An 11763-nucleotide genomic window follows, 5' to 3' on the forward strand; every position below is an offset into this window, starting at 1 on the left:
TCAATTGAAATGTCATGCAACTACTAGGCACTAAAGTCCCACTAGCGCATAAGGCGTTGGCGTCCTGACTCACATACACCATTTTAGGACTTGCGTAAACCTTTCTGTTGGGCCTGAGTTGTCTAGACCAATACGTGGTTTCGTGCTGGATGAGATTGCAGCCTGACAATCTTCCATTCAAAAACGGCAAAAGAAATCAGCGAACAAATCTACCAATCACATAAGCACTGACCCTATGAAAGTATGGACTATGAAGTAATGAATCACAAGATAATAAATCTCATGTAAATTGTAAAGATAGGCTAACAACACACAAACCCCGTTTTGATCTTAGCCCTATCACATTGGATCTTGATACCAATTAGGATAATTAAACATAGGTTAATTACAAAACTAATTGCACAGATAGAGGCTAATTCAGGAGATAAATATATTAAGCCTAATCAGTTCATGATTTGACAATGTGGTGCTACAGTAAATAGTTACTGATGATGGGTTAATTAGCTTTAATAGATTCATCTCGCGAACTAGCTCAGGGCTTCTACAATTAGGCCCTGTTTGGATCCCATGGCAAAACTTTAGCACAACACTTTTAGCCTTTTTTACCATAAGGATCCAAACAAAGGGCTAAAAGTGAGCAAATGGCTAAAAACTAGGTTAAAATCCATGGGTATATGACCCTCGGTATCCACAAGACAAGGCATGGGCCGCACCATCAGAGGTGGCCTAGCCCACAAGATCAAGGCATGCACGGCACTGGTCGACGTGCACCGCAAGATATTGTATAGTATCAAATATGATACTTTCCTTGTAACCCTACCCCTTCAGAGTATATAAGGAGAGGCATGGGTCCTCTAGTGGACATCGATCTATATATATCTCGATGCAATACACCAAAGACACAAGACGTATGGGATTACGTCGATCAGACGGCCCGAACCTGTCTAAATCGCTGTCTCTGCACCTTGTGTCACCATCCGGTTCCTGATTACGCGCACCTCCACCGACAAATCTACCTTCGTGGGATACTCCTCGGAGGACTGCCGAGCATCTTTTGTCGACAGTTGGCGCCCGCCGTGGGGCTCGTGCGTGCTGATCCCTGACGAACCAGATGACATACCTCAAGATCAACAATCTTTGCGGCAACTCGGCGGATCGCGTCGACATCCTTCGACAACCACGGCGCACATCTTCGTACGCGGATTGACACTGCCAAGCTCCGACTACGTCCGTCCTACTCCAACACGAGATCAATTTCGTTCTAGCCGTCAAGCGAGCCGCTAAGCGAGCTGCCCGCGTCGCCGACCAGATAACGCCATACGCCACTGACCAGACGTTCTGTCTAAAGCTAAGTCACGCTTTAATATTTTTCTAAATATTCTCCAATCTTCGTATATCGCCTTAATGTTTCTTTGAGTTGCTTTCTCCATATTTGCTCTCCAAACAATTTTCTTTCATGTATACTATCTTAGAGATGACATACAGCTAAGTCTAAGGCAAATCCCCGAACAGTCATGTTGATGCTCAGATGTCCCTAGAGACGGCCCTGTCTTCGGCTCCTTCCTACACGTGCACGAGCGTCTGCCCTCTACGTTATGGGTGGTCGGCAGCGGCTCCTTAGCGACACTTTGTTCTTCCTACACGCACACGGGCTCCGCGCTGCACGTTATGGTTAACGGGCTAGCTAGGGCTGGAGACTCAGCACACACTAACTGGTCGGGCGATTTGTATTAAATATAAATACATCTTCACGCCAACTGATCGTCGAGCTGCATACGCTATTTCATCACTATTGTTGATTCTTCTCCGGAGTTCATATATTTTACATCATATACTACCTATTCTACACATTTGTATTGTAGGATCATCGTCCAGGTGATTGGACCACCTGGTGCTCGAACTTCTCCACCGATCAACTGGTCGAACCACTAGGTTCATGGACTTCATCGCCGACCAGTTGATCGGACTGTTTATCGCTAGCTACGCCGGGGACTCCTCGGTGCTCAGATATCGTCAGCTACGCTGGAGACTCCTCGGTGCTCGGATCTCGCTAGCTACGCCGGGGACTCCTCGGTGCTCGGATCTCGCTAGCTACGCCGGGGACTCCTCGGTGCTCGGACATCGTCAGCTACGCCGGAGCTGAGGACTTCCTTGGTGGTCGGATCTTGCTACGTCTCATTGGTGTGCTATCAAGCTGCTCCATGCTGTTCGGATCAGGGTGCTGATCTTGGGCAACATGTCTGGGGTCTTGATACGCGCATGTCAGATGACATCGGCAAGCTTTCAGACTTCTTTTCTTTGATCCTGATATAAGATTCATTCTTCATCTTTCAGCAGACTCGGGGACTAAGTGGCTACACTTCACCTAACGATGAATGTAGTGCTTATTTCTTGATTTACCCTCCTTATTGACGAAGTCTAAGTGGCTAAACTTCTCCAAAGTAGAAAAACTTTCAAATTTTATCTTAAGCCCCTTACATCCTTCTAGCAAGCCTTATTTGGCTAAGTCCGAGGTCTTCTAACTAGTTAAACTGGTCGGCTTCGGCCTTCACTGCCTAGGTCACCAGTTAAACTGGTCAGCTTTAACTTCCACTGCTCGGATCATCAGTTAAACTGATCGACTTCATGTCAAAGTGCTCGGACTTGTTCAAGACAACGTTGCTCAAAGGATACAAGGAGCTCAGGGACTAGCTGTGGGAATATGACCCTCGATATCCACAAGACAAGACATGGGCCGCACCATCAGAGGTGGCTCAGCCCACAAGATCAAGGCGTGCACGGCACTGATCGACGTGTACCGCAAAATATTGTATAGTACCAAATATGATACTTTTCTTGTAACCCTACCCCTCCAGAGTATATAAGGAGAGGCAGAGGTCCTGTAGTGGACATCGATCTATATACATCTCAATGCAATACATCAAAGACACAGGACGTAGGACATTACGTCGATCAGACGGCCCGAACCTATCTAAACCGCTGTCTGTACGCCTTATGTCACCATCCGGTTCCTAATTACGCGCACCTCCACCGACAAATCTACCTTCGTGGGATACCCCTCGGAGGACCGCCGAGCATCTTTTGTCGATAAATTCTTTCGCTTCCAAAGAGACCCTAAACTGGGTTAAACTCCCTCGGGACGGGCGCTGAACGCTCTATACCCCTTGCCGCTCGCATGTATGGCTTTGCATGGATAATTAAATGAGGGTAAATTAGTCATTGTGGATTAGAGGACTAAAGTTTAGCCCACGGATCCAAACAGCACAGCAGAACTAAAATTTAGAGGCTAAACTTTAGTCCTAGAACTAGTAATCCAAACACCACCTTAGTTTTATAATTAGCTCATATTTAATTCTCTTAATTAGTCTCCGAATATTTCATATGACAAGGACTAAACTTTAGCCAAGATAAGACACACCCTTAAAACAACTCATTGTTTCAGCAAACCGAACCGTGGTCCGCGCTGGACGTTGATTTTCGAGCTAACTTGGTTTGGTGCCGGAAATGAAATCACGGCAAGAGACAGGGCTAATGGTTGGTTCTGTCTACTATATTTAGTATATCTATGAGCATGTTTGGTTTCTATAAATCAGGTGCCTTATTAAATTAGGTGACTGAAAACCAATGACTTATAAATCATGTTTGTTTGGTTGTACATGACTTATAACCAGTGACTTATAAATCATATTTATCTGTCTTATTAAATTAGGTGACTGAAAACCAGTGACTTATAAATCATGTTTGTTTGGTTGTACATGACTTATAACCAGTGACTTATAAATCATGTTTGTTTGGTTGTACATGACTTATAAGCTCATTAAAAGTGTGGACCCTACGTAGAAAAGGGTGACTTATAAGTTGGTGGTGTTTAACAAAATAAGTCACTTATTTTACTTTTTAACTTACAAGTAGATGACTTATTTAGAACCAAACATGTCTTATATTTAGTATATTGAACCAATAACACTGCGGACATCGAACCGAGGGAGGTGAGTGAAAAATCACATCTTGTTTTAGGTTCGAACCGTGGAGAATAAAATATTGAATTACAGCGACAGGCTTACCTGCAGATACGCCTGAGGCAAAGCAAACATACTATATTGTGGATCCACTCATCGACGCTCACACGCTAGGGAGGAAGAACCGTCCTCAACGTCGACTTTCACAAGACAGGCAGTCATGGCAGCACTGGAGCTGCCCTTAGAAACAGTCTCCAAAAGGTCTCATTTTTCACTTGAAGCGTTAGAGAAAAAATCTGACATCACGAGAGCATTTCTAGTGCAGAATTGGAGCGAGCAAAAATTATTACAGTTACAGGCCAATGCCTTCCTTGCTTTGCAGAGATTCCAGAATTGTAAAAGGTGTTCTAGTGCTATGCACTATGCAGACGTGCAACTAAACTATTCCAACGCCCAAAGCCAAAAGATTACCACGAACTGTATTACTCTTCACTTGCTGATTCGGTTGGTGTGCTGCAAAGAAACAGAGCATGGATTGTTGTCAGAATCATCGAAGTTGTCACGCATAATCAATAGAACAAAGCCAATTCGAAACATGTCCTGAACTTCTAATGCTCATCATGCCTAAATTTGATAGTTCTAACAGATAGGAGTGGTCAATGGCAAAGGATTCAGAATTCTTTCACACCCAACACATATTATATGATGGGCGTGAACATAGCTAACTAAAGTGTACGCGTATCAGGAATTAAAAACAGCCACCTCACTGGGTTAATGATGGATGTGTATTAAGAACTGAAAAATAACCATTCTTAATGGAAAGACAAAACAGAAGCATGGAACCAAAGGAAAGATATCTAGTAAACCATTAGAGGCAGCATTTTTTTTCATGTGATCAGTAAATATAGTACCAACAGAGGTAACCTTCAGGTTCTAGTTTATACTACAGAACTAACAGGAGGGATAAATATGCAAAAGAACAAACAAGCTCTGATGTAATTTCGGGTCAGTAAAAATATGTATGCAGAATGATCTGATATGATAGCAACATGAAGGAAATAAAGATCAACAGAGGCAAACTGGTAGTCACAGTTCGTCAACTCTGCGTCTGCTATGCTTCAGCAGTGTTTGCAGTTTCCACAACCATGCAATGACACCTCCAGCCTAAGTTGTATATACAAACAGAGAAATCTTTCGCAAAAAAGTTACAAATAAAGACCACAGTAACAATTCTGTAATGCAGTGGAGGAAATAACCGTGCAAAAATTTAGGGCAAAATGCAGTCTGATCTGAGCAATAAGTACATTGCAGGATAATCTAATACAGCGGTATGATGAATAGAAAGGAAATGAGGACCAATACACCCATTTGTTTCTAGAAAGAAGGACAGATACAAGAGACCTAGACTGGTGTCGCCAGACCAATATCAAATCATGGCAAACTCTGAAAAATTAATGTCCACTATTTCTATTTTTTGCACTAATTTAGCAGTCAGAGACCAAGTAACCATTATGTGCTGCACAAGAATACATGGTGATCTCAATTCCATACACTTCGTATGTTCGATTTCTCTGGGTATTGTCTCCAGTTCAAATTACAAACTACCACTGAGATGCAAATGCAAAACTGTAAACACATTGTTGCTCTGATGACTGATCAAATACAAAGCTGTAGCTACAGTTAAAAAATTAGACCTAACTGCTGTTAAAAGTGTATTTCCGTAGCAGAAAAGAAAAGCCATAAGTTTACTCTATCTTCATTTGCTGCTAGAGACAAATCATAAAGAAACTAAGCTCAAAATTCCAATTGTTCAACATGATTGTCCACTATCTCGAAGTTTGGCAGTAGCATAGCATACAGACCCAAAAGCCATTATGTGTTGGACAAAAACAATTAGCGATATGCATAATCCCCCAGTTCAAGTTCTCTATGGATCATGCACAATCCAAACAACCACACAGATGGAACAAAACTTGTAACACTATTACTACTGATCAAACAAGACAAAGTTATTTTGACAAAAAACAAAGTAAAACACTCAAAGGCTAGAAAGAAGATCACAGCTTCACAACCTTATAGCCCTCGTACTCCTCGTCTTCCCAGTCATTGAAATCGCCAAATGCAGCCTCTTCACTGCAATGAATGAGCCGTAACAGACAGCAACATTAACAACAAAATCTAAAATCACACGATCGTCGACACAAAACCGAAACGAGCAAATCTAAGTGGTGCACCATTGTCGCATGTAGTCCGGGCTGCTGCTCCCGACGAGGCGGAGGGAGCGCTTCCCCGCGTTCTTCCTGCACGCCGACGACGCAAACACCACGAATCAAAACCATCCAAATCAGTACCAAATAAATCCCCCAAACTTTATCGCCAAGCGGGCGTTACAAACCAACAAGCAGGAGCGCAAACATCCAACACAACATACCCGGGGTGCGGACGGCGGCCGATGAGGGGGCGGCGATCGAAGGGCGACTTGAAGCGGACGTAGCGGAGGTCGTCGTCGTCGTAGAAGTCGAAATCCACCGCCCTGTCCATCTTGGCGAGATACTTCTTCACCTTCTTCACGGCGACACCGGCTCCACCCCTGGCCTCGGACTTGGGGATTCCGCGCGGGTGGAGGCCCTGCACGACCTCGAAGAACCCAGCGCTCCCGTATCCATCTGCAACGCCCGCCCGCACACCGATCAGGGCAAGGAACAAAATCCGGAGGAACGAGCAACCAAACTAAACTGACAAGCAAATTTCCTAAAAAGGAAAACCAGATCAAAAGCACATTAGGATGATCAGAGGCGCTTGTGTAGTGTAGCGTACATCTCTCGTACGAGGCCATGGGGGAAGGGGAGCCGGGGAGGTGGCCGGCTTGGTGCGGAAACCTAGCAGCCGACGAGGCGAGGTGGGGTGGTTGCGGTCTTGCGGAAGTGGTCGGCGAGGAAAGAAGCCGCGAGGCGATCCGTTGCAAGACGGTGTTGCGGTGTTTTCTGACACGGGTGCAGGGGGTTTTAGCAGAGTCTTTGTGGGGAGTTCTTTCTTCTCAGAGAAGACAAGACAGCCAAATGCGCCGGAAGCCCAGAACAGTTTTGGACTTTGTGGGCTCAAATAGCCGGAAGGAAATGGGTGAGAAACAGATACAGGGTGTTTGGATCCAAGTCTAAAAATTAGCCCATAACCTTAATGGACCCGTAGTCGCGGCAGATGCCAGATGGTACTGGCGCGGCGAAATGCAGGTCGTGGGGTCAGGAGGGCGGCAGGGCGCTCACATGTAATGGTTTGGGCCTAAATCGTCATGGGTATACTTTAGTTCTGTGTGGGTGGGTTGGGGGCCTGGATGGCCCAAATCAGGTCATGTTCAAAGCAACGCACGCGGCTGCCTCTGCATAGGACGCATCCGCCACTTCTTCCGCATTTCTTCACACACTTCGCGCGCCGCCGCCGCCGCCGCCACTCTCCGGCGTCGGCTACTCGGCTCCGTCCCCACACCAGGCAGCAGACCACCCCACCCCAATCCCTCTCTTCCTTCAGAGATGCAGAAGGTTCGTCTCAAATGGGTGAAGAACCGGGGCCTGGACCACCTGATCGAGCGCACCACCTCCATCCGCGCCTCCTGCCTGCTGCTCGACCACCTCTCGCGACTCCCCGGCTCCTCCCCCGTGCCGGCGCGCTCCCTCGCTCGCCTCCAGAAGCCGCTTGGCCTCACGGTGCCTGTGCTCCGCTTCCTTCGCCGCCATCCCACGCTCTTCTCGGAGCAACCGCACCCTCGGTTCCCCACGCTGCCCTCCTTCTCCCTCACGCTCGCGTCACACACCCTCCTGGCCCGCCTCGCCGATGCCTCTGCGCACGACGCGCACCTCCGCCTCGCGCGCCTCCTCCTCCTCACCCGCTCCAGGTCGCTCCCGCTCGCCTCCGTGCTCCCGCTCCGCTTCGACCTCGGCCTGCCGTTCAACTTCGCCGCCGCGTTCCCGGCTTCCCACCCCGGTGTCTTCGCCGTCGCCAACAACCGCATCTCCCTACGGTCCGCCTCCGGCCTCCCCGAGGACATCGCCGTCTCCTCCCTCCAACGCCGCCACGCCGCGGCCATCGACTCCGCGACCTACCGCGCGCTGTCCCGACCGCCGTCCTCGTCGAGCGCCCCGCTCGCGTTCCCGATGCGATTCCCGCGGGGGTACGGCGGGATGAAGAAGGTCAAGGCCTGGATGGATGAGTTCCACCGTCTTCCCTACATCTCGCCGTACGACGACGCGTCAGGGATCGACCCTGAGAGCGACATTTACGAGAAGAGGAACATCGGCTTGCTACATGAGCTACTCGGGCTAACGGTGCACAAGATGGTGCGGAGGAACGCCATCCGGCTTCTTCGGGAGGAGCTGGGCCTGCCACACAGGTTCACTAGGCTGTTCACGCGGTACCCTGGGGTGTTCTACCTGTCGTTGAAGTGCAGGACAACGACTGTGGTGCTTCGTGAGGGGTACGAGAGAGGGAAGCTCGTGGAGCACCATCCCCTGGCTGCTGTGAGGGACAAGGTGCATTATGTGATGCGCACTGGAGTGCTGTACCGCGGAAAAGGTTTGTCCAAGCTTGTTCTGGATGAGGATGGCACTGAGGTAGAGGGTGCACTGAATGGAGAGGAATTTGAAGGGGAGGGAATGGACGAGGATGCTGATGTTGAGTGCTTCGGAATGGAGATTGTGGACGACGATGGGCCTGTTGATGATGTGGATGATGAATGTGATAGTGAATAGTGATGGTTGACATGGACTGACGATTCTTGCCTTCTTGATTTATGTTTTGCAATTGTGGCTTCAGTCATGAATTACAGTGACTGGGTTTGATTCAACCTTTTAGTGGCTCCAAATGAGAAGTTGAGCAAGTTATTGTAGATTACTGTGAGTATCATTCTCTGTTAATACTTTGATATATGCTACATTCATCTGCTTAAGAAGTAGCAAGCTAAATTTAATATATAATTCTTGGTTGGAGAGTTAGAGCATATGTTTATGGTTCTGTATATAGCATGGGGCCCCAATACTTCTATATATCATTTTTTATGAAATTTGAGGCACACACAAAATCGAAAGGGAAATATCTCAGCCTTTTTTTATTAGCTAAAGTGCAGTCTCTTATAATAAGGTAAATTTCATTGCCAATTGCCACGCTACCATTCTAGAGATCGGATTTGCTTCATAAGTTCATGCTTTATGGGATTTTTCTGATATTCTATAGGATAGAACCTTTAATTCTATAGATGACTCTTAGTTGCCATCTAGTGCTTGAGTTACCTTCACTTTTAATCATTTATTGAGGTGGTCAGCCAGAAATAGCTGAAGCCAAAATATAAGGAAGTGTAATTCTCACCTCTATCATCAAAACAATCTCATATCACTGTACACCTGGCTTATGTGTTGGAGCTTTTGGGAGATGCTTAACCTTCATTACAAAGACACCATGTATCTAGGTAAATAGAAGTTTTCATGTTATTTTTCTAGCTTCGCCCTTGTTTATTTAAACATGCCACCACAGCTTGTTCACTTCAGTGTTTAAATCACACTATAGTGTTGCGGCACAACTAACATTGCCCAAAAATCAAGTCAAGCACACATTTTGATGTTAGATGTTCTCTCCAAGGTGACAAATTGGTTGGTGAAAAGTTACGCAATGCCCGGGGGCTGTCTTATTCCCTGCAGGTCGAGTTTTTTTTTTTTTATGCTATGGCCTTTTTGGCATATTCAATTGGACCCAACCAACCTAATCCAGTTGGATGTAAATTAAGCCTTGCATGTATTTTACCGATCTGTAGCAATAAGTTGGGGCAAGATTGGAGATAAACTGCTCTTTTAACTTCGAGAATGGTAGCCCTTCTGTAATTTCACTCCTTCCATTTAATATATAGGGCTGGTAATGCTGGGTCATTTGGGAAAAAGATATTTGGATCATTTCAGGTAATTGAAAAGGCCTCACTGTCCTAACCACTATATAGGCTCTGAGCCTCTCACCAATGATGATCATGGGCGTGGTAATTCGCAAAATTGCTGACCATTGGCCCTCACATCATTCCAGCTAACTATCTTGTCGTTGACTCAGGAACCCTTGCAATCCTCATAGCAATTTTTGGAAGACAGTGGAATCAAATTTGTGATGTGCACATATTGAATTCGTGTTCTCTGATTTCATTTGTGCCCTTTCTTATTTTAAATTGTTCCAGTCAAGATCTTTTAGTAACATTAAGTATGAAATACCAACAGTTTTACTTTACGTTTGACCTAATGTTGGATGTCAGCCTCTTTTGAAAAATCCTGGAAAGTGTCTCACTGTTCAGACTTCCAAGTCACTTGCATGTGCAGCTAGTACCTTGAGGCTTGAAGGATAGAGAACCATGTGAATATGCTCTTGTGTCTCAAATCAATGCAGTTGATTTAATTCTGCAAGCTTGTAATAAGTTTAACCTTACAAACCAGGAAAAACAGCTTATCAGCACCTTTTCTTCGTTAAACCAAAATCTGTTGGTACTCTGATTTAATGCATGTGTATACTTGTATATGCCTTTCTTGAGTTCATACATTTTGAAAAAAAAGCACAGGCAGGGGTGGAGGGAGGGGGGCAAAACCTCCCTATGCTAGGTTTACCCCTCTTACATGATATCATTCTGTTGAACCTAGTGCAGCTGTCCATGGTTATGGTATTATTTATCTTAGCAATCCATTTGTAATATACAATTTACTACTTATTTGAACCACGGTGCATAGGTGGTGATTGGTGAAGTTCACTTGATTATTAGCTGGTGCACCAGGATTTTAAACAGCAGCTACTTTTCACAAAGATCCTTCTGTATGAAGTTTCATTGTTTGTGCTACTGCTTGTCTCCTAGGATGACAGGTTATGCGGTTTGCATACTGTCTTATTCCTTCTTTTGCTCATATTTACTTATGCTGAGTTGCAGACCAACTATGTTGTGGGATTCATTTCCGAAGGGATTACATATTACTATCATGGTAGAAGTACAGCACACACCATCTTTGAGGTATTGGTTTTGCATTTAGCTAGTGATATTAAATTCATGATAGGTGCCACCAACATTCCAAGAAGAAAGCAATGGCTAGTGGCCTCTCCATTTATTTCATTTTCTTTTTAGAGTTGTTGGTCCCTGAGATCCGTGTGTAATTTGTTCTAGATTTATTTTGCTGCTTGCTTTACTTAGTTACTGACTCTTGGTATTGTATTCTCCAACATGCCAAACGCCATGTTTTTTGTGCTCCTTATAAAACTGAAATCCCACTTCATGAAAAATAGGCATTTTCTGCAGAAAACTCTAGCCAGCCTAGTATATCAGATAAACAAGTCATTCACTAACAAAGGAAACCAAAATTGCACGGCAGATCTAGAGGCTGCAACTCCTACCTGCCGGGCAAGAGCACTAGAGCAGCCATGGCTAGAACATTCAGGCTAAAGTTTCTCTTGACATGTCATGGTAGCGGCGAAGGCTGCAGGGGAAACCCCTATAGCCTCACGTTCCCACAGCCTTTTTATCAGGCTAAAGTAGCTGGCATCATAGGAGAGATGAGATGAGATGCATGCCCCAGAAGACCAGAATTGGACCCTGCGCTTTCCTGGATTCCAATGCCCAGATGGATGGAAGGCCAGGGAAGAGGGAACAACAGGAAAAGGAGGAAACCAATTTGTTACTCGGGTAGACATACTCTATGCCAATTTGCCACGAACTTTGTCAAAAAGAATCAGCCCCTGAGGGGGCCACTGGTTGTTGCTTGAGTAGGGGTAATCCCAATGCCTCATACTAGCTTAACTAGTG

General features: G+C 45.7%; 2 protein-coding genes across 2 annotated transcripts; one reads left to right on the forward strand and one right to left on the reverse strand.

Moving 5' to 3' along the window:
• Positions 1–4184: 4184 nt before the first annotated feature.
• On the reverse strand, positions 4185–6960 carry LOC136494603 (uncharacterized). Its single transcript, XM_066490764.1, has 5 exons — positions 6777–6960; positions 6391–6625; positions 6194–6259; positions 6032–6092; positions 4185–4472 (listed from the first exon to the last, which is right to left on the reverse strand). Exons 1-5 carry the CDS (start codon positions 6793–6795, stop codon positions 4449–4451), a joined length of 405 nt encoding a protein of 134 aa, XP_066346861.1. The 5' UTR covers positions 6796–6960; the 3' UTR covers positions 4185–4448.
• Positions 6961–7210: 250 nt separating this feature from the next.
• On the forward strand, positions 7211–8843 carry LOC136494321 (protein WHAT'S THIS FACTOR 9, mitochondrial-like). Its single transcript, XM_066490487.1, has one exon. The coding sequence runs from the start codon at positions 7487–7489 to the stop codon at positions 8699–8701; it is 1215 nt and encodes a 404-aa protein (XP_066346584.1). The 5' UTR covers positions 7211–7486; the 3' UTR covers positions 8702–8843.
• The last annotated feature ends 2920 nt before the right edge of the window (positions 8844–11763 follow it).

This window comes from Miscanthus floridulus, chromosome 11, assembly GCF_019320115.1.
Source record: "Miscanthus floridulus cultivar M001 chromosome 11, ASM1932011v1, whole genome shotgun sequence".
Lineage (NCBI taxonomy): Eukaryota > Viridiplantae > Streptophyta > Magnoliopsida > Poales > Poaceae > Miscanthus > Miscanthus floridulus.